At 53.6% G+C, this 21,220-nt stretch overlaps 1 protein-coding gene across 1 annotated transcript in view; it reads right to left on the minus strand.

The window, feature by feature from the left end:
* SULT2B1 (sulfotransferase family 2B member 1) overlaps nucleotides 1–18,823 on the minus strand; it is a 34,328-nt gene extending 15,505 nt beyond the window's left edge. The window contains exon 1 of the mRNA XM_072772713.1: nucleotides 18,623–18,823. Within this exon, the coding sequence (XP_072628814.1) occupies nucleotides 18,623–18,693 (71 nt within the window). The 5' untranslated portion in view covers nucleotides 18,694–18,823. The remainder of the gene's footprint in view (nucleotides 1–18,622) is intronic.
* Nucleotides 18,824–21,220: the final 2,397 nt, after the last annotated feature.

A 21,220-nucleotide genomic window follows, 5' to 3' on the forward strand; every position in this document is an offset into this window, starting at 1 on the left:
TAAGGTAGCAATGATTATTAGCCCCCTTTTATGAATGAAGAAAGCGAGGCACAGAGAGGTCGAGTGACTTTCCCAAAGCCACACAGCTGGTGGGACACGGAGCACTTCACATCTGCAAAGAGGGGCTACATGCTTTCTTCTCATTACCCCAACTCTTGAGGAAGAGGCTAAGTCAACACCCCATTTTACCTACAAGGAAATGGAAGCCACAAAAGTCATGTGTGGCAGATCCCACCCATGAAACACAGTCCAGATGTCACCGTGAAGCTGAAACAGTTTTGTTATTGTTGTTTTTTAAGATTTTATTTTTAAGTGGAACACCTGGGTGGCTCAGCGGTTGAGCATCTGCCTTACGGCTCAGGTCGTGATCCCAGAGTCCTGGGATTGAGTTCCCACATCGGGCTCCCTGCAGGAAGCCTGCTTCTCCCTCTGCCTGTGTCTCTGCCTCTCTCTCATAAAGAATAAATAAAATCTTAGATTTTAAGTAATCTCTACACCCAACGTGGGGTTTGAACTCAAGCCCTAAGATCAAGAGTCGCGAGCTCTACCAACAGAGCCAGCCAAGAGTCCTGAAGCTGAAATAGTCTTAAGTTTCAAGCCCAAGCTCATGTGAGCTGCCTTTCCCAAACCCCCCAGTGGGCTGACAAAGCCATACACGCAAGTAAAATTTTCCAAAGTGAGATGTTCTAAGAGCAATCCATTCAATCTGCTGTATCCTTTTTAAAAAATTTTTATTTATTTGTTTATGAGAGACACAAAGAGGGAGAGGCAGAGACATAGGCAGAGGGAGAAGCAGGCTCCATGCATGTGGGATGTGGGACTCGATCCCGGGACTCCAGGATCATACCCTAAGCTGAGGGCGGGCACTTTACCGCTGAGCCACCCAGGGGTCCCTCTGCTGTATCCTTCTATTGTGGCCTCCCCCCAGGGATCTCCTGCCCCTGGGGTGAGAGAGGGGTGGGTACCGGGGGGACCTGGCTGGGGTGAAGTGGAGGTGGAGAGATATTTTACTGAGCTTCCTCGGGCGATTTATGAGGTCTGTGGTCACACCTGTCCATGCACGGCGGCATTCCTGCTAGCTGGCTGGCTGCAGGAATTCGCAGAAGTCACATCACAACATCACTTGTCCTAGGGCACCTGGCATGGAAAGTATGCGGTGGAGGAGGAGACGCAGGTCTGAAGTGTAGGAAGCCAGAAGCTAGGCTGTGTCATTTTTCTGGAATGTTTGGAGGGTTTGTGAGCTTTGAAAATGAGGCAAGTTGCTATAATTTCCTTTCTCATCCTAAGTAAACATCCCCTCTGCCTAGGGCTGCAGTCAAACACATTGCTTCTTCTCCTTAAGGAGAAGGGGTGCCAGCATCACTGGGGTGCAAGCTTCAGGCCCCACAGAATTCGATCCGCCCATTCTGAGCCGCCACGCTGCGCTACTTTCCATTTGTGTCTCCTTATAGTACACCGAGGACAACTCATTAAACTGGGAAAAAAAAAGTATGTGTGTAAGTAGGTTATATTGTCTGTGGGTTTCACTTTGGGATGCTGAAGAGGCTCTTACAAATATTCTGTTATCTGAAGAGGGTCGGGGACCACACAGATGAAACTCAGAAACACACTGTGGAGTTAAAGACGGGTCACAAGAGGGTCCAGGCCCCGTGATTTCAATTATGGGAAGTTCAAGTACAGGAAAGGTGCCAGAGGGTGCTAGAAGGTTCTAGAAGGCGGGCCGGCAGTTATCCTTTGGACAGGTTGGGGGACTGTGGGGTGCGGGCTGGTTACATGGTGTGCCTACTTTGCAAAATTCCTTGAGTTATTGACCAAAGCTCGGTGGACAGCACTCCTGTGAGTTTTACCTTTACAAAATATTCAGTGAATGAATGGATAAAGCATTAAAGGAGAGAAAACCCCAAAACCTTCCACTAAAACAACTGTTTCTGGGATGCCTGGGTGACTCAGTGGTTGAACCCAGGGTCCTGGGATCGAGTCCTGCATCGGGCTTCCTGCACAGAGCCTGCTTCTCCCTCTGCCTGTGTCTCTGTTTCTCTCTGTGTGTGTCTCATGAATAAATAAATTAAAGTCTTAAAAGAAGAAGAAGAAGAAGAAGCAGGAACAGCAGCAACAGCAGCTAGAGAACCGTGTGTGCTCCGCCTAGGGTCACAGGAGGGCTCTGGGGAGCTCAGGGGAGGCTCAGCCAGCCAGGGTCTCCTGGGGGCAGTGTCCCGAAGTGCCGGAAAGGGGCTGGCATGTGGGCCCTGGCCTGCTGGCAAAGGCCCCTTTGTCCCGACCGGAGGAGGGAGGGAGGGTTGGTCACCTCACAGGTTGTGGGAGGAGGCTTTGAGGCCCCAAGTAACCACGGTGGTACAGGCGAGGCACTTCCTAATCGAGCTGAGACCCAATACTTCATCTCCCTGTGCCTCAGTTTCTTCAACGGTGAAAGGGAGACGGGAGAAGTAGGAGAGTCTTGATTAAAGGGCATAGACTCTGAAGCCAAAATATATGGATTTGAATTCTGTGTCCCAACGGCTATGTGGCTTTGGGCAGATCCATCGACCTCTCTGTGCCTCCTCAGTTTTTTATCCATAAAATGGGGGTAGTAAGAATCATTACCTCCTAAGGTTACTGGGAACACCTAAAAAGTACTTGAACCGTGCCTGGCATGCAGTAACCACCATATAAATGTCTGCTATTTTTTTTTTTTTTTTTTAAAGAAGGGTAGTTGGCAGCCCTCGTGGCTCAGTGGCTTAGCGCCGCCTTCAGCCCAGGGTGTGATCCTGGAGACCCAGGATCGAGTCCCACTTCGGGCTCATTGCATGGAGACTGATTCTCCCTCTGCCTGTGTCTCTGCCTCTCTCTCTCTTTCTGTGTCTCTCATGAATAAATAAATAAATAAAATCTTAAAAAGAATTTTTAAAAATCTGAAAAAAAAAATAAAAAAGGGTAGTTGCAGAGTGTACTGTGTCGATAGACCTAAAATTGATTCAAATGGAGCCCGGTTCATGTTCTACATTCAGTAAATTTGGGCTACAATGATTGTTTTGGGGTTGTTTTAGATTTTATTTTTAAGTAATCTCTACACCCAGCATGGAGCTCGAAACCCCGAGATCAAGTGTCGCATACTCTTGATTGCACTGAGCCAGCCAGGCGCCCCTACAGTTATTATTATTATACACATTAATAGAGGCAACAGTGGGCAGCCAGAGGAGGGGCCGCTTAGCACCCCGTTTGGCACACAGCAAGCCCTCAGCCCACTGTAGTGACTTCACTCTTCGGTGATGACGTGTGGGTGTGGAATTAGTGATGTCACTGGTTGCCAGGCAGATTAGCCCAGGGAGGGAGCGCTTGGAGGCCGTGGGTTCCCATTAGACTGGCCGCCAAGTGCTTGGGTCTTGGCTCTCTCCGAGCTTTAGGCAGCGGATCTCACGTCTCCTCGCCTCAGTTTCCTTATCTGTCACATGAGGGTGATAGTAATCTCTACCTCGGGGTTTTAGTCCTACCTGAGGATTAAAAGGAATCATCTATATTGAGCGCCTGGCTCCTGGTCAATGAATGCACGCATGTGAGAGTGAGTGGACGCATTGACCAAGAAAGTGGGGGAAAGTCAGGGTTTTTGTGATGTCCTTTTACCTGCCATTCTCAGCCCCCAGCGCTTCAGAATCCCCTGCATGGCCCTATAGTGATGCCCATGGCCTGCCCCCTTCCAGGCCAGCAGTGCCCAACCCTTACGACTGTGCCCTCCGAACCCAGGACAACCAGTTGCTCATTAAATAACCAGTCAAGGGCAGACCAGGTGGCTCAACGGTTTAGCACTGCCTTCAGCCTAGGGTGTGATCCTGGAGACCCGGGATCGAGTCCCACGTCGGGTCCCTTCATGGAGCCTGCTTCTCCCTCTGCCTGTGTCTCTGCCTCTCTCTCTGTATCTCCCATGAATAAATAAATAAAATTAAAAATAAATAAATAAATAAATAAATAACCAATCGAGGCGTGAAGGCAGTGAGGCTGGGATCTCCCTGCATCTGCCAATGCAACAGATGGGAGCCTGGAAGGAAGGGGGAGTGATCTGGCCCAGGCCACACACACTGCAAGGTCCAGGCAGAGCTGAGATTTGAACCCCAGCCCCGCAGGGAGTTTCTGTCCGGGACCCGCCTTTCCCGTGTCTCGCCCACGCACACATGCCAGCCAAAGCTCCCCAGTGCCCTGAGCGCTATTCCCACCTCCGGGCCTTTGTATCTGCTCATCCTCCTGCCAGGAATGCCGTGCCCTGCGCTCATCTGTGCTTGAGTGTGGAGGCCGGGGAGCCCCCACCCAATTCCTGCTCAGCTGAATCTCACTGTGTGTCCTGAAACAGGTGCTCTGTGCCTTCACTCCCCACCTCGTAAATCGAATCTGGCCCCAGGGTGACTTTCCTCTCCCTGGGTGACAAGCCTGGTCTGTTCCCACCCCATATCCTGAGCCTGGCATTTAGCTATCGCTCGACTGGAGCAGAGGAATGAAGAGGACCAGTGAGCCGGGTTGGAGTCCGGCAGCAGGAGGAGCAGCAGGAGGAGCAGCAGGCCACGCTCCGGCCGATGGGAGGGGCACCTGGCTAAGGACATACTTAGGCTCCTAGAAGATGCCTGGCCTGGCCGGCCCTGCTGGGGACACCCCAGGATGTGAGGCTCTAAGGCTAGCCCAATGCATGGATCTTCCAGCCTCCCACCCCACAATGCACCAGGCCCTGGCCCTCTCCTACTATGTCCCCACTGCCTCCATCCAGCTCTGGTCTCCTCCTTGCCCTTGGGGCCCTCCAGCCAGCCACCCCTGCATCTCACGGCCTCCAGTTCCTCCCACCTGTCCACCCTGCACATGGTCACAGCCCCTCAGCCCAGAACTCAAAGCCCTTTGTAGCCTGGACCTACCCATTCCTCTGGCCTCCTCAGACCTGAAAGACCATGTCTGACTTCCCTCTGGTCCCCGCAGGGGAGGAGGTACAGAGGAGCCACCCATAAAGAAATTCTATGCCGAGGCCATACATTATCAGACTTTCCCCAGAAATCCATGAAATGGATATGGAGAGCACTGCTTCATGCCAGAAGAAGTGGAGGTCCAGAGAGGTTAATATATTTCCCTAAGGTCACACAGCAGTCTTGCTAGGAGATCTCAGGAAGCACCTGTCCATGCACTTCCACCCCTTCCTCTGCTGCTAGGGCATGGTGTGTCTGGAACGTTCAGTGTCTTATATCTAGTGCCTGGCACACGACAGGTGTGCAATAAACAAATCCATCCCCAGTTCAGACCCTGGTGGTGGGGCCTCTGTCACCACCTCCAGAGGCAGCCCAGTCCACAGTGGGGAAAGAAGGCAGGCAGAGGTTGGGTAGACTTCGATTTGAACTCCGATTTGAACTCTGGCTCTGCTACCAATGAGCTCTGTGCCCTTGAATATATAGCTTAACCTCTCTGGGCCTCAGGGCAAGGAGGGTAGGAAGGCCTCCCTTGAGGGAACTTGGGTCTGGACTTTGCTGTCGCCTCCTTGCTGATCTCCCTGCTTCCACCCCTGCACCCTAGGGGCCGTTCTCTGCACTCTGAGAAACTAGTAGGCTCTTGTCTCTCCTAGGCTCAAAATCCATCTGTCTCACCCAGATGAAAAGCGAAGTCCTCACCGTGAATACCAGGCCCTGCAAACTCCGCCCTGACCCTCCCTCCCTGACCCTTCTGCCTTAATTTTCACTCTCTCCCATTGCTTACTCCGCTGGGCTCCTCATACTGGTCTCCTCGCTGGTCCTCCGACCCTTCGGGCCAAGGCCTGCCACAGGGCCTTTGCACTGACTATTCTCTCTGTCTTCCATTCAGAGTCTGTGATTAACACCCTCACCTCCTGCCTTTGCTCCGACATCACTTCTGCATCGTGTTGGTGAGGCCTCACCCGACACCCTATTTATACTTGAGCCCTCGCTGCCCCAGCCGCTCACCCTGTTTTGTTCACCCAAACGCCCTGGGCACCTTCTGAGCTGCTCTCACGGCTTACTATTTCTTTGTTTATTGCCTTCCTTCTCCGGTTGCATGTAAGCTCCGTGAGACCAGGGATTCTATTTATTTATTTATTTATTTATTTATTTATTTATTTTCCGTCTCAATTGCCAATGCATCCAAAACACTGGAAGATCTCCGATCAGTATTTGTGGAAGAAATCAAATGAATGCTGAGAGCACCACTGGGCACAGTACTCCCCACTATGTTATGTGCCCGAATTCATTCATTCCCTCAACAACCCAGGAGGTGGCTGGTAGTACCATCCCCTGGTACAAATGCAAAATGAAGTCACAGAGAGGCAAAGTCAGCTGACACACACACACAGAGGGCAGAGCTGGGATTTGAACCCAAGCAGTGTGACCTTGCAGTGTGACCCCTAACCCCCAGGGCCACGGGGGTAGTGCCTCTGGGCCCCTGCATTCGGCTCTCCCCAAGGGTGCTCCTTTCTGGGCAGGGGTTGTGGGGGTGGTCAAGGAGACATAGGTTTGCCTTCAGAAACCTCATGTAACCTCTTCGAGTCTGTCTCCACCTCCCTCCCCTGGGGCATGGAGTATTTAACTCCTAGGGGAATATTATCTTCATACTGTATTATATTATATACCGTATATTCATATATCTCACTGGTATATATATATATATATATATATATATATATATATATATATATATATATATATATTTTTTTAGATTTATTTATTTATTTCAGAGAAAGAGCCAGCAGTGGTGGGGGCAGAAGGAGAGAGAGAATCCCAAGCTGGTTCCGTGCTGAGCGTGGAGCCTGACACGGGGCTCGATCTCACCACCCGGAGATCATCACCTGACCCGAAACCAAGAGTAGGATGTTCAACTGACCGCACTACCCAGGTGCCCCTGAATTATCTTCATATGAGCAGATTTTAAACCAGAGTCTCTCTCCATCCTGCGTGTTCACCCAAGAGCAGTGAATGCTCATGTTCACACAAACATCTGTACTCACAGGTTGATAGCAACTGTTCATCACCGCCCCAAACTGGGAACACTCCAGAAATCCCTCAGTGAGCAGGTAAAACAATGGTGCATCCACACCACGTGACACTACTCGACCAGGATGAGAAACAAATCCCTGAGACCTCCAACCACATGGATGCAAAGGCGCAACGCTGAGCGAGAGAAGCCGGACTCGGGAAGCCACAATCTGTGTAATCCCAACCGTCCGGGTCACCTGGGTGGCTCAGTGGCTGAGAGTCTGCCTTTGGCTCAGGGCGTGATCCTGGGGCCCTGGGATCGAGTCCCCCATCAGGCTCCCTGCATGGAGCCTGCTTCTCCCTCTGCCTATATCTCCGCCTCCTTCTCTGTGTCTCTCATGAATAAATAAATAAAATATTTGAAAAAAAATCCCATCCATATGACGTTGGCCCCGACAGACATCTACTTCCCAATCCCCAGAGCCTGTGAATATGTGACACTGCAAAAGGGTATTTTTTTGGGCTCTGATTATGGTAAGGATTTTGAGATGGGGAGCTTAGCGGGTGACCCTAAATTCAATCACAAAGGTCCTTCTGAGAAGGAGGGGGGACAACAGGAGCTGTGATCACAGGAGCAGAGGTCAGAGAGCAGAGAGTTTGGAAGATGCGAGCCCCTGGCTTTGGAGACAAAGGAGCCACAAGCCAAGGAACACAGGCGGCTTCTAGGAGCTTCTAGAAGGACCCGATTCTCCCAACAGCCTCTGGGAGGGATGTGGCCCTGCTGCCACTTAGATCTTAGCTCATTGACACCGATTTCAGGCTTCTGACCTCCACAAGGGTACGGACATGGATTTGTGTAGTTTGAGGCCACTTGGCATGTGGTCATTTGTTGCAGCTACAATAGGGAACATAACATTTTCGGAAAGACAAAGCTGGATGGACAGAGACTAGGACTAGATCCACGGTTGGGGGGGCAGTCAGGGATGAGGGGGCCTGACCACAGAGGGATGATGGGAACTGCTCTAATGGTGGTGATGGTTACACCAATCTACACATGTGCTAAAATTCATAAAACTCTGCACCCCGCCCCAATCAACTTTACTGTGTGATTTTCAAATACATGCTTAATGCCCATTAACTATGATTATAACAAAACATCCTGTTGGCCAGAGAGCCTCTGGGCTGCCCAGGGATGTGCAGGGAAGTGACGCTTGCCTAGGTTACAGGCCTGCCTTGGATTTGCTCTGTGATCTGAGGCCGCTTACAAGCCCTCTCTGGTCTCACTTAAAGAATAAGCAGTGGCAGAGGCTATAGGGACGTCTTTTCTAGGGACGTATGTCCAAGGAGAGCTCTCCAACCCTGGGAGCTTTAGGCCTTTTTGCCTGAGATGGGGCAAATTGATTCATTCAGCCCACAAATATTTACTGAGCTCCTACTATGTGCCAGGCGCTGGGAGATAGAAGAGCGAAACTAAGTGATCAAAAACCCTATTGCAGTTTGTGTTTCAAAGGACAAAACTGAACCCCAAACGTTTTCATGTGTGTGCGAGTGTGTTCTTTAAAGATGTGTTTTTAACTAATCTCTACACTCGACATGGAGCTCGAACTCACAAGTCTGGGATCAAGAGTCGTCGCACCACCACCGACTGAGCCACACAGGCACCCCTGAATCCCAAACATTTTAAACGTGGTATGTCGGATGGTGATGGGGAAAAACAGAGCAGGGTTGGAGGGGGGGTGGATAGGGAGCATCTGGGGGAGGGTGTGGGTTTTAAGGGAGGGTCCTCTGAAGAGGTGACCTGAAGGAGGCTAGGGAAGGAGAATGGGGGGGGGGCGTGCGTGTGCAAAGGAGGTGACAGGATCAGCTGCAGGGATTCTGGGGTCTGCAGGGGGCTGGAATGCCCCCTCCCTGTGAGCGGCCCTATCCTTCTGGAATGTGATGAGGCTGCAGGACGTCTCTTAGCAGCCCAACTGGGCCGTCCTGCTGACTCACGCCGGTGCCTGTGGTCAACCTGCTCCCTCTGGGGAACAGTGCCAAGAGTCCCTGGGCCTGTGCTGGGTTCAGCGTGCCTCATTCCCAGGACACACTGTGCAGCGTCCGGTCCAGCCACCCCATGCCTCCGTCTGGGTGGTTCTCGGTGCCGGGAGGACCTCTCCTCACCTCCTGAAATTCCGCTTACAGCCCATCTGGGCCAGCATCCCCATCTCTGGGCCGCTCCATCTCCAGGGGGAATGACTCATGCCTTGGCCAGAGTACAGACAAACAGGCTCTTTTCACTTGCCGGCTCTTGGCAGGAGAGCAATTAGAGTAACCTCTTTGGGAGATCACTTGGCAACATTTTAATTATGGAGACCACCTCCGCTAAAGCGGGAGACACCCCCTGTGTCTGCATTGTTACTCATCTCTGCATCCTGTTTGCTTCTTTTGCAGCCCTTTTAATACTTGGTAACGAATTTCTTTGGTTATTCACTTTTTTAAAAAAAGATTTTATTTATTTATTTGACAGAGAGGGAGAGAGAGCACAAACGGGGAGCGGGAGCGGCAGGCAGAGGGAGAGGGAGAAGCAGGCTCCCAGATGGGCTGGGAGCCCCACTCGGGACTTGAGCCCAGGACCCTGAGATCGTGACCTGAACTGAAGGCAGACATTTAACCGAGTGAGCCACGCAGGTGCCCCTGGCCATTGACATCTTATAATCAGTCAGCCCCACTAGTTGGGGAGTGAGGAGGGAGCAGAAATTGTCCCCCTGTGTCCCACCTCCAAGAATCAGTGCCTGGCTCCTCCATCCTATCTGTTGGAGGTACAAATAATGGGATCCCTAGAAATGTATGGAATAGACAGGTGGCCTTGAGGACGTGCCCAATTCAATATATACCGGGATGTTTACTACAGGATCATTTACAAGACTTGAAACAACACGGGACTGGATAAATACACCAGGGCCTCATAAATATTGGAATCCCACCATTCATAAGGAGGTGTTTATTTATTGAGAGGGATGGGGGTCACAGGTGTATTTCTCAAACCCAGTGCACTTCAGATTTGTGCACTATACTGTGTCTATATATCCTCTATTAAAAGGTAATCCCAGGGGCACCTGGGTGGCTCAGCTGGTTAGGCGCCTGCCTTGGGCTCAGGTCATAGTCTCAGGGTCCCAGGGTCGAGCCCTGTGTTGGGCTCCCTGCTCAGCTTTCCCTCTGCCTTCTGCCCTCTGCCCCCTACTTGTGCTCTTGGTTGCTCACTTCTTAAACAAAATCTTACCCCCCCCCACACACACACACAAAAGAAAAAAGAAAGAAAGAAAAGAAAATCCCATAAACGGGAATGTTTACGATGCAATGTTCTGGTGTCTGCAGCTTACTTTGAAAACATATCACAAATAAGGATGGGTGCAGACATACATGCTAAGGCATATATAATAAAATTTTAGTGGTGGTAGGCACAGGGATGTTCGTGGATAATTCTTCCAAGGTTTTTTTTTATATGTTTTGACATTTTCACGCTGAAAGACTGGAGGGATAAGGAGGTGGCATTTATTTGTCAAGATGTCCCAGATATTACAAAAGGTTAAAAGGCATAAAGTAGAACCTTGATTCTGTTTTCAAAAGAGAGAACTGAGATGAGATACACCCATGAAGACAAATTTCTGGCAGGTAACCCTTAAAAGTGGTTAACTCCAGGGATGGGTCTGGGGTAGTTGGGAGACTAGAAATCTGCATTTCATGACCCCCTACGTCTTGAATTCTGAATTTTAAAAAAGATTTTAATTTATTTATTCATGAGAGACACAGACAGAGAGAGGCAGAGAGAGGGGGAAGCAGACTTCCTGCAGGGAGCCTGATGTGGGACTCGATCCCAGGACCCTGGGATTAAGACCTGAGCCTAAGGCAGGTGATCAATCACTGAGCCCCCCCAGGCACCCCTTGAATTCTGAATTGCAAGCACAGCGGCAGTGACTGCTCCATGCTCACCCCCTGCTCTCAGCAGGTGGGACCAGAGATGTCTGGGGGGGCGATGTGGGAGCTACCCGTGGAAGAGCCCGGGCCCTCAAACACGTGGCCACATGACTCAAAATACTTAATGGCTGGGATATGAGCCCTCAATGAATTTCTACTGCTTTCAGCACCTCGAGTGGGAGGATGTTTAAGTCTCCCAGACTTCCTTAGTAGGGCGCATGCGTATTTTTTCTTTCTCTTTAGAAAATCTAATTAGGAAAATAACAAATTCTTGGATCATATCTCTGTATCTTTGATCATCTGGGTTTATTAATAAGTTAATGGTCTCTCCCAACAATGCCATGCCAGCCCTAGGGGATCCCAGTACTACCAGTTTGGTGAGTAAGCTAACTGCCTATAGAAGCACATGCAAGCGTTCACAGTGAGAGTGCTCTGATTCCTCTTCTCCTCCCCCCTCCACCCCCTCCTCCTTTTCCCCTTCTCCCTCCTCCTCCACCACCTCCCCCTCCTCCCCTTCATCCTCCTCCCTCTTCTCCTCCCCCTCCTCCTCTCCCTCTTCCCCTCTTCCTTCTAAAAAATATCGATTTCATACCTTGCACCTTACTCTGCACCTTGCTTATTTTTTAGGTCAATCCACAGCCGTCTCATTCTGTTTAAAAATAGCTGCAAGATATCCCACTTGCATCCTTTTAAAATTATTTTCCTTTTGAAGAGCTGTATTCATCTTAAGTGAGTTTTGACAAGCGCATCTCCTCCTGCAATCCGAACTCCTGTCAAGATACAGAAGAGCCCAGTGCCCCCAGAAAGTTTCCTGGTGCCTCCTCGTTATCTGTCCCCGCCCTTGCCGGGGAGGTGACCTCTGTCCCGAATGCCCCCCAGAAATGGAGTTGTCTGGTCTTAGGTGTTCTATTTTTTTTTAATATTTTATTTATTTATTCATGAGAGACACAGAGAGAGAGACAGAGAGAGAGGCAGAGACACAGGCAGAGGGAGAAGCAGCCCCATGCAGGACTTGATCCTGGGTCCCCGAAGGCAGGCACTAAACTACTGAGCCACCCAGGGATCCCCCTGGTCTTGGTTGTTCTAGAACTCTCATCTTATAGAATGCACCCTTGCATCTGGCTTCTTTTGCTCAGCATAACATTCTTGACATTCACAGGTGTTCGTGTGTATATTAGAGTTTTTTTCCTTTGTGCTGCTGAGTCGAATTCCACTGTGTGAATAAATCACAGTGTGCGTATCCACTCCCCTGTTCATGGCTCTTTCCAGATCAGGCTAGGTTGCCTAAAGCCGCTGCAATCACCCAGGTGTTTGTGTCACCCTACATTCTCATTTCCTTGGGCAAATAACCAGAGGTTGGAATTGCTCGGTCACAGGGTAAGTCATATTGTTTGGACTATAGTAACTGTGCAGTTTAAGTTCTGACGGGGTAAATCCCCTCCCTCCTTTCTTCCCCTGTCCCCACCCTCACTGGTAATTCCTGCGCATTTCCAATCCACACAAACTTTGAAAAAACTTTTAAAAAACATTTGAGCTACATTACTTCAATGTATTACTTTCATAATAATCATAGTCCTGGAGGAAAGCTTAGTTAAAGAAATTAATCACTCTCTTCAAATTCTGAGTTCTTTCTTTGTACTGAGGCCCCAGGCTTTGACTGTCAAAGGCCAGCAGATTCCTTGCGCCCCCTTGGGCCCCCACTCCTCTGAGGCCCCCATGCCAGCACGGCCAGTGCTGTTCCGTTCCCGTTCCCACCACCCGGTTCTCCTTGTTCCCTGCTTGTTCCCTGCATACGCTATGCTCCACCACACCTCAGATCTCTGCCTGTGCCTTTAGCCTGAGGCTCCTTGTGACTTCTCTCTCTCTCTCTTTTTTAAGATTTTATTTATTTACTTGACACAGAGAGCGGGAGCGAGCAGGGAAGCAAGGGAAGCAGCATGCAGAGGGGGGCAGCAGGCTCCCGACTGAGCAGGGAGCCCTACCTGGGGCTCGATCCCAGGACCCTAAAATCATGACCTGAGTTGAAGGCAGATGCTTAACCCACTGAGCCACCCAGGTGCCCTTCCTGACTTTCCTTTCTCTCTAATGCTTCGTCTCTCTCTCTCCCTTCCAACGTGCATTTATTAAGCTCCTACTCTGTACCTCCCCTGGCCCTTGGGTCACTCGCAGCCTAGAGCCATGCCAGCCAACAGAACTCTCCAGAATGATGGAAGAGTCCATTTTGCACCGCCCCCGATGACAGCTGCTGGCCCCGTGTGGCCAGTGAGCCCTCGAAACGTAGCCGTAGCAACAGGAGGCAATTTTAATTGAATTTGCTTATTATTGGTTTCAGCTGTAACCTGACACTCAATTCCAGCCACTGGAACACTTTGTAGGCAGGTTTGGAACAACTCAAGCCTGGGAATTGACTTTTTGAGCTGTGAGGCCATGAGATCTAGATGCAGATCAAGCCTTCCTGATGGAAGGTGGTGTCTCATTGAAGAAAAAACCCACTCAGTCACAGCGGCTTCGCGTACCAAGAATGGAAAATGTTTCATTGATAATTTTTCTATCGGTTACAAGTGGAAATGGGAACATTTCACAAATAGCAGGTTAAATAAAATCTTTGATTAAAATGATATTTGCCTGTGTCTTTTGCCGTCTCTCTCTTTTTTTAATGTGGCCGTTAGAAAATGTTTACCCAAGGGGCTCACAGTGTGCGTCTGGGGGACAGCGTTGGTCTGGAGGATGGACAGACCACAGACTCACTGGTCCCATGTGAGTGACAAGCTCCTTGTGAAGGTGATGGCTGCAGAGGGACAGCCCCGTACTGCAGTTTGAGGCCCTGTCTGATCCCTTTCTCTAAGGGTTTTTTTATTTTTTAAGATTTTTATTTATTTGAGAAAGAGAGAGAGAGAGAGCGCGCACAAGCAGGGGGAGCGGCAAAGGAAGAAGGAGAAGCAGGCTCCCACTGAGCAGGGAGCCCCATACAGGACTCAATCCCAGGACCCGGGGCTCATGACCTGAGCTGAAGGCAGACACTTAACAAACTGAGCCACCCAGGCACCCCTGTCTATGGGGTTTAGAGCGAGCCCCTTGGAGCACATCTCAGATGTGCGGTCCTCTCCAGGCCTCAGTGTGTCCATCTGGAACAGGAACCCTAACCTGGGCAGCCTCCCAGGGCTGTTTTGAGGATCCAAGGAGCTAATCCACACAAAGCCCTGGAGGAGCCTGGTGCATGCCGAATGCTCAGGAAGGTTCTAATTATCACCATTCTTCACCCCGTCCCCACCCTTCCTGGCACCTGAGTTCCTGGCTCAGGAGGGGTCACGGGATTTGGAGAAGGAAGCAGGAGAGACCTCACAAACCCTGACTCAGCAGAGAGCGCCAGGTCTGGCCCGTCCCCAGGCATCACCTACTGCACCCATTTCACAGACGCATGGCTCCTGGCGCCTCTGTCTGCCTGCTTGCGACCTTCGACCTTTGTGACTCAGGCATTCTTGCCACAGTGGCAAAGTCTGGGGGAGGGGGGGAATGGTCCCAACATCTGGCTTCTGATCCAGGCCTCCCCAGCAGCCCCAGCGGCTCCCTCCTTGCCCTGGCATTCGATGCTACTAGAGGGTCCACCAGGTGCCACTCTCCCTCCCAGAGCCTCTCTCCAGCCAACTGCACTGCTCAGTTCTTTCCAAGTGGTTCCTGGATGTTCCCACTCCGCAGGCCCTTTGTAGGACCCCCAGGCACACGTCCCACCTCCCCACTCCCAAGACCCCCGAAAGACCATGTGACCTGCCCCTTGCCCCTTGGCTCTGCAAACCTGGGTCACTGGGGATGGGGTGGCTGTAAGCATCTCCCAAGGCACTTTATTTACTAGCAGGCAGCCCAGAGTTCCTCCCCTCTCTCCCGGCCCAAATTCCACCCAGGCGAGGAGGTCCAATGTCTTATTATTTGTTTATTGCTTAGAACCTTTTTATTAGCGCCCCCCTTCTCTTTGGGCAAAGCAGCAGCTCTGTGACTGGCAGGGCTCTAGCCAATAAAACCTTCGAGTGGCTCAGCCCTCCCCAAGGAAGGAGGGGGCCGTGTTGTAAAAGCAGGGCTGGAGAGAGACCTCAGCCATAAATAGGCGGAGATGAGACCGGGCCTTGCAGGAGGTTCTCCAAGATTAGAGGGAGGCAGGGAGGGGTGGCAACCGCAGGTCCAAATGCCTGCTTGGCTTCCTCTGGCCTCAACTCTCTGTCTCTGTCTCTGTCTCTGTCTCTGTCTCTCAGAGGCCTGTGGTGGTGCAACCCAGCATGCAGACCCTCCAGGAAATGTGGCAAAGCCCAAACTACCTACAAAGCCTCCCAGCCAGGCTGGAGCTACCTCCCCTCCCTCCCCTCATGCACCCCCAGCCAGGGCCCCCTAGTCAGGCAGCCCTCGTTCAAATCCTGGCTGCCCCCCACTTGCTCAGTGGTGCGACCTCGGGCAAATCCCTCAAATTCTCTGGGCCTCAACCATCTCAGCTGCAAACAGGGTGACAATAGCTAATCATTTGTGCCGGTAAATCTCAGACAGTTGCTACGAGGCAACCCACAAGCACACGAGAAAGGAGCACGGGGGGGGGGGGGGGTATCAATGTTGCCTGGGCCTGCCTCCCCACGGCCTCCACCGCCACCCGGGGCTCTGAACACGACTGTCCCTGTCCCGCCTGCCTCCTACTCTTCACGTTTCCCTTTTCAAATTTTGTTTCTGCCCTTACCCTCCCCCGTTTGTACAGTGGATACATGCACGGCTACGGGGGAACATGCACAAAATTCATAAAGCATGATGCATCACGAGCCCCGCGAACGAGGAACGAGAACATTTGGAGCCGTGTCTTACGGGCGTCTCTGGGTTCCTCCTCCCTGCAACCGCTAACTCAGTGCAATCCTTGCCAGTCTCTTGGTTTGCTCAAGAGAGTTTTGTCCCGTTGCCTGTATCCTCAAAGCAATACATGAGCTTTTCTTGTTCGCTGCGGGGGGAAGAGGGAGTGTAAAAAGTGGAACGAGGCTGCAGAAGATATCCTGCGAATTCTTTGGCTGGACATTAAGAGTCACGCATGTGGCTGTGCCTAATACTGGTCCCTGTGAGAATTTCCCACTGGCCCCTGGTCCCCTCCGCTCCCCTCTCCCTGCCTGCCCTGCCCCTGCTCACCTGCCTTCCAGCCCTGACTCATCCTGCAAGCCCTGGCTCCCGGCTTGCCTAATCTCCATTCATTCCTTGACATCATTCTCAGAGACTCCCCAGGGCCCCGAGGTGGCCCCGAGGTGGCCTGACTCTGTCCCTGTCGGTGAATAGTCCCCCGTTTGGTGTGTGGGATGAGTCTGAAGCTGGAAGTGTGCTCAGGGACCCACCAAGAATCTGGCATTGTGCGAGAGGGAGTTTGCCCCAAGAGGGGGAGAGATCATCCCAGGCAGAGGAATGTTCGCAGGCACAGGCCCCAAGGTGTGAGATCCAGGCTGCAGTGGGTGTGGAGGCAACCAGGTGGGGCCCTGGCATTGAGGAAGGTGGGGACTGTGGGAAGACAAGTGCTCCCACAGATGCAGCAGGGTGAGCAGCGGGACCTCAGCCCCACTCCCCTGTTTTAAACCAGAGCAGCTCTGTCTTGAACTCTATTATGGGTTTCTCCTCCAGAGTAAGATTAGTCTGGAACAAAGAAATCTCTGTCTCAAAAGGTTCTAGAAACAAACCATCACCATGGGTGCTAGTGAGCCACAGAAGGAACCTGAGCCAGAGGTAGATTTGGATATTAGAAAAGACTTCTCTGGGAATCCTCACGGAGGAAATGACTATGCAAAGGCACTGGGGCAGAGAGCAGTGAGGTGTGACCCGGGAATGGAAGTCCCAGGATACATGGAATACAGGCAGGAGGCCAGACCATCAGGCCACCACCACTTGGGACTGGAGGGAGGGGAGGGACAGCTCTGGGAAGGACTAGAAGCAGGGAGGCTGGGGTGAGGCTGGGGTGAGGCAGAGAGAAGAGGCCTAGGGGGACAGGCAGGGTGAGGGCATGGGATGGAGAGTCCCAGGAGGGGAGGGGGAAAGGGGCAGTGCCTGGGGGTGACCCAGGGACCCATGATGGGGTCATCCCCGAGATGGCAACCCAAGAGGATGGAAGATTCGGGGGAGCCACTGAGCTCCCACTCCAGATGGGCATGGTGTGCCTGTCTGAGCTGCCTTGGGGCGGGGGGACAGGCAGGGTGCTGAGGCCCCTTGGGAGGGGCATCCTTCTGGGTCCAGGGCTTCCAGAAGCTCCTGGAGAAGAAAGGTTGAGGTCCGAAGGGCACCACCCAGGGGGCTACAGACATTCAGGCCTAGGGCTGCTTACAGGGGAGGGCTATTCACCCCCACATTCCAGATGGAGAGACTGAGGCTCAAGAGGGCACGTGCCTGCATCAAGGTCATGCACCGAGCAAGGGCTGGCGACCTGCTGGCCCCTGGGTGTGGGGGAGCAGAGAGGAGGGGGGCTCCCAGCTGCCTGGGTCCGGGGGGAGTGGATGAGGCCTTCCCAGAGGTGGAAGCCCAGCAAGGGGCCCATTTATCTCTGGAGGGAGAAATTGCAGGTCCCAGGGGCCAGAAGACCAGGAGAGAGGAATGCTGGGTGGAGGGTGCTGGGACCGTCCTGAAGCAGAGCTGGCACAGCCTGGTGACACCCTCAGCCCCAGAGCCCCAGCGCCCCCGGGAGGCTGGTCTCCATCACACAGCAATCAGAATTGCTGGGATTCTGGGCGAGGGACGGACCCACACACTACAGCCTGCGGGGGGGCCGGTGGGGAGACCCTCCTGGCAGAGCATAAGCCACTGAGGGTCGGAGATCATCTAAGCAGCTCGCTGTGTGACCCGGGGCAGGCCACCCGCCCTCTCTGGGCCTCCACTTGCTCATCTGAAAAGGCAGCCACGGGGAGGGGGGCTCGCCAAGGTTGTCGAGGACGGGGAGGCCACAGACTCCGGGGGCAGACAGATCGGGCTGGGATCTGCTTTGGGCTGCGTGATCACGCTCAGGGCACTTTCCCTCTCGGCCTCAGTTTCCTCATCAGGAAAGCGGGTACAATAAAGGTGTCTGACTCATCCCCAGGAACAAAGGGGTCACGCTCAGGAGGTGGGGAGTGCTGTGCCCTGACCTCTCCTGTGAGGGCTGATGAAGCCAGGGCCTGTCCTCCTGTCCTCCAAGCCCCCGGGGGACTCAGCCTCTGCTCTGGGCCCCAGCTGCACCCCAGCCCTGCCCACCCCTGCTCCCCCATCTTCCCGTGAACACAGCAGGCATCACATTCCGAGCCCTTGAGAGGGAAAGCATCCCCATCTGGGGGTGCTCTGGGGCGTCCAGCAAGAAAAGGGGCCCCCAGGCCCTTATGTTTCCCGAGCAGTTACCGTGAGCCCAACTCCTGCCCTCATCCAGCCCTTTATCAGGAAGATGACTTTGGAAGACAGAGAAACCAAGACCCTGCGACAGTCGGGGACACCTCAGGCATCCCAGCAAGTCACTCAGCACAGCCTTGTGCCCCACTCCCTTCCAGGAGAGACCTGCACCCAGAGCATGAGCCAGCCAGGTCCTGGTCTGGGTCAAGTTTGAGTCAGCAGGAGGCTGGAGGCCACCAATGCAGAGGCTCATGGCTCTTCCTGCAGGCCACCTCCTCCGGGGACAGGGAGGAGGAGGAGGAGGAGGAGGAGGAGGAGGAGGAGGAGGAGGAGGAGGGGGGATCTCCTGGCTGGTGCCCAGGCCCGGGCCTCACCTGATTTCTGAGATGTTGTTTTCGTGCGTGTCCCACAGGGCCGGGATCCAGGGCTCGGCGGGCCCGTCCATGGCAGGCCGGTGAGGGCAGGGAGGGGAGGACGCGCAGGAGCAGGAGGCACGGGGCCAGCTATGTGCGGTGGCGGCGTCTGCCACCGGAGGAGCCCGCCAGGTGCCTACCTCCGCGCCCAAGGGGAGGGGCAGCTCCCAGCCGGTTCTCCCAGCTGCTACCCACGCCTCCAACAGCGGGAGAGGCTGGGAGGGAGCCACCCTTCTCCGAGGGTGGGAAGGGGAGGAGGGCTGATGGGCACATCTCAGGAATCTCCCCAGTGGCCGTGGGCCAGAGTCCAGGGGGCAACTCCAGCTCCATACTGGAACCTTCCAGGCTAGTGGTTCTGGCCATACCCACCTGGAGTCTCAGTTTGCCAATGTGACAAAGCTAATCTCATCTCAGAGAGTTCATTCACTCACGCGCTCATCTATTCATTCAAGAAGTATTTATTGAGTGCCTCGGGTCTGCCAGGCGCTGCTCGAAAGGCTGGGATCCTGTTAGAACCACCTGCTGTGTTCGCGGGAGGATGGGGGAGCAGGGGTGGGCAGGGCTGGGGTGCAGCTGGGACCCCGAGCAGAGGCTGAGTCCCCCGGGGGCTTGGAGGACAGGAGGACAGGCCCTGGCTTCATCAGCCCTCACAGGAGAGAGAGGTCAGGGCACAGCACTCCCCACCTCCTGAGCGTGACCCCTTTGTTCCTGGGGATGAGTCAGACACCTTTATTGTACCCGCTTTCCTGATGAGGAAACTGAGGCCGAGAGGGAAAGTGCCCTGAGCGTGATCACGCAGCCCAAAGCAGATCCCAGCCCGATCTGTCTGCCCCCGGAGTCTGTGGCCTCCCCGTCCTCGACAGCCTTGGCGAGCCCCCTCCCCGTGGCTGCCTTTTCAGATGAGCAAGTGGAGGCCCAGAGAGGGCAGGTGGCCTGCCCCGGGTCACACAGCGAGCTGCTTAGATGATCTCCGACCCCCAGTGGCTTATGCTCTGCCAGGAGGGTCTCCCCACCGGCCCCACCCCCCCAGGCTGTAGTGTGTGGGTCCGTCCCTCGCCCAGAATCCCAGCAATTCTGATTGCTGTGTGATGGAGACCAGCCTCCCGGGGGCGCTGGGGCTCTGGGGCTGAGGGTGTCACCAGGCTGTGCCAGCTCTGCTTCAGGACGGTCCCAGCACCCTCCACCCAGCATTCCTCTCTCCTGGTCTTCTGGCCCCTGGGACCTGCAATTTCTCCCTCCAGAGATAAATGGGCCCCTTGCTGGGCTTCCACCTCTGGGAAGGCCTCATCCACTCCCCCCGGACCCAGGCAGCTGGGAGCCCCCCTCCTCTCTGCTCCCCCACACCCAGGGGCCAGCAGGTCGCCAGCCCTTGCTCGGTGCATGACCTTGATGCAGGCACGTGCCCTCTTGAGCCTCAGTCTCTCCATCTGGAATGTGGGGGTGAATAGCCCTCCCCTGTAAGCAGCCCTAGGCCTGAATGTCTGTAGCCCCCTGGGTGGTGCCCTTCGGACCTCAACCTTTCTTCTCCAGGAGCTTCTGGAAGCCCTGGACCCAGAAGGATGCCCCTCCTGAGGGGCCTCAGCACCTTGCCCGCCCCCCCCCCCCGCCCCAAGGCAGCTCAGACAGGCACACCATGCCCATCTGGAGTGGGAGCTCAGTGGCTCCCCCGAATCTTCCATCCTCTTGGGTTGCCATCTCGGGGATGGCCCCATCATGGGTCCCCGGGTCACCCCCAGGCACTGCCCCTTTCCCCCTCCCCTCCTGGGACTCTCCATCCCATGCCCTCACCCTGCCTGTCCCCCTAGGCCTCCTCTCTCTGCCTCACCCCAGCCTCACCCCAGCCTCCCTGCTTCTAGTCCTTCCCAGAGCTGTCCCTCCCCTCCCTCCAGTCCCAAGTGGTGGTGGCCTGATGGTCTGGCCTCCTGCCTGTATTCCATGTATCCCGGGACTTCCATTCCCTGGCCACACCTCACTCTGCTTGTCCAACCCCCAGTCTTCTTCCCAATTGCTGGTCTCCTGATCCCTCAGACACCTGGAATCTGGCCACGAAGCCCAATTTTCTCACCTGAAACGACTTATCTTTATAGCACAGAAGGAATATGGGCACCCTGTTTTAAAAAAGGGGAGGAGGAGGAAATGTCTGAGCAGGTAAGTCCAGATAGAAAATAAAGATCCCCATAATCCCCCTTCTATCCACGGAGAGAACCACCGATGACAGTTTGGTGGCATCTTCCTAGAAACTTTTTGTCATTTTTCTGGTATGTTCCAGAGAAATTTTTGTTGGATGAATAAATACAAAACTACTGGGGTGCCTGGGTGGCTCCGTGGTTGAGCATCTGCCTTTGCCTCAGATCGTGATCCCTGGGTCCTGGGATCAAGTCCCGCATCAGGCTTCTCCCTCTGTTTGTGTCTCTGCCCCTCTCTCTGTGTCTCTTATGAATAAATAAATAAAATATTTTTTAAAAATTACTGTCATTTAAAATTTGATTCCCAAGGGGCACCTGGTGGTTCAGTGGATTAAGCGTCTGCCTTCAGCTCAGGCCATGATCCCGGAGTCCT

This window comes from Canis lupus, chromosome 1, assembly GCF_048164855.1.
Source record: "Canis lupus baileyi chromosome 1, mCanLup2.hap1, whole genome shotgun sequence".
NCBI classification, from domain to species: Eukaryota; Metazoa; Chordata; class Mammalia; order Carnivora; family Canidae; genus Canis; species Canis lupus.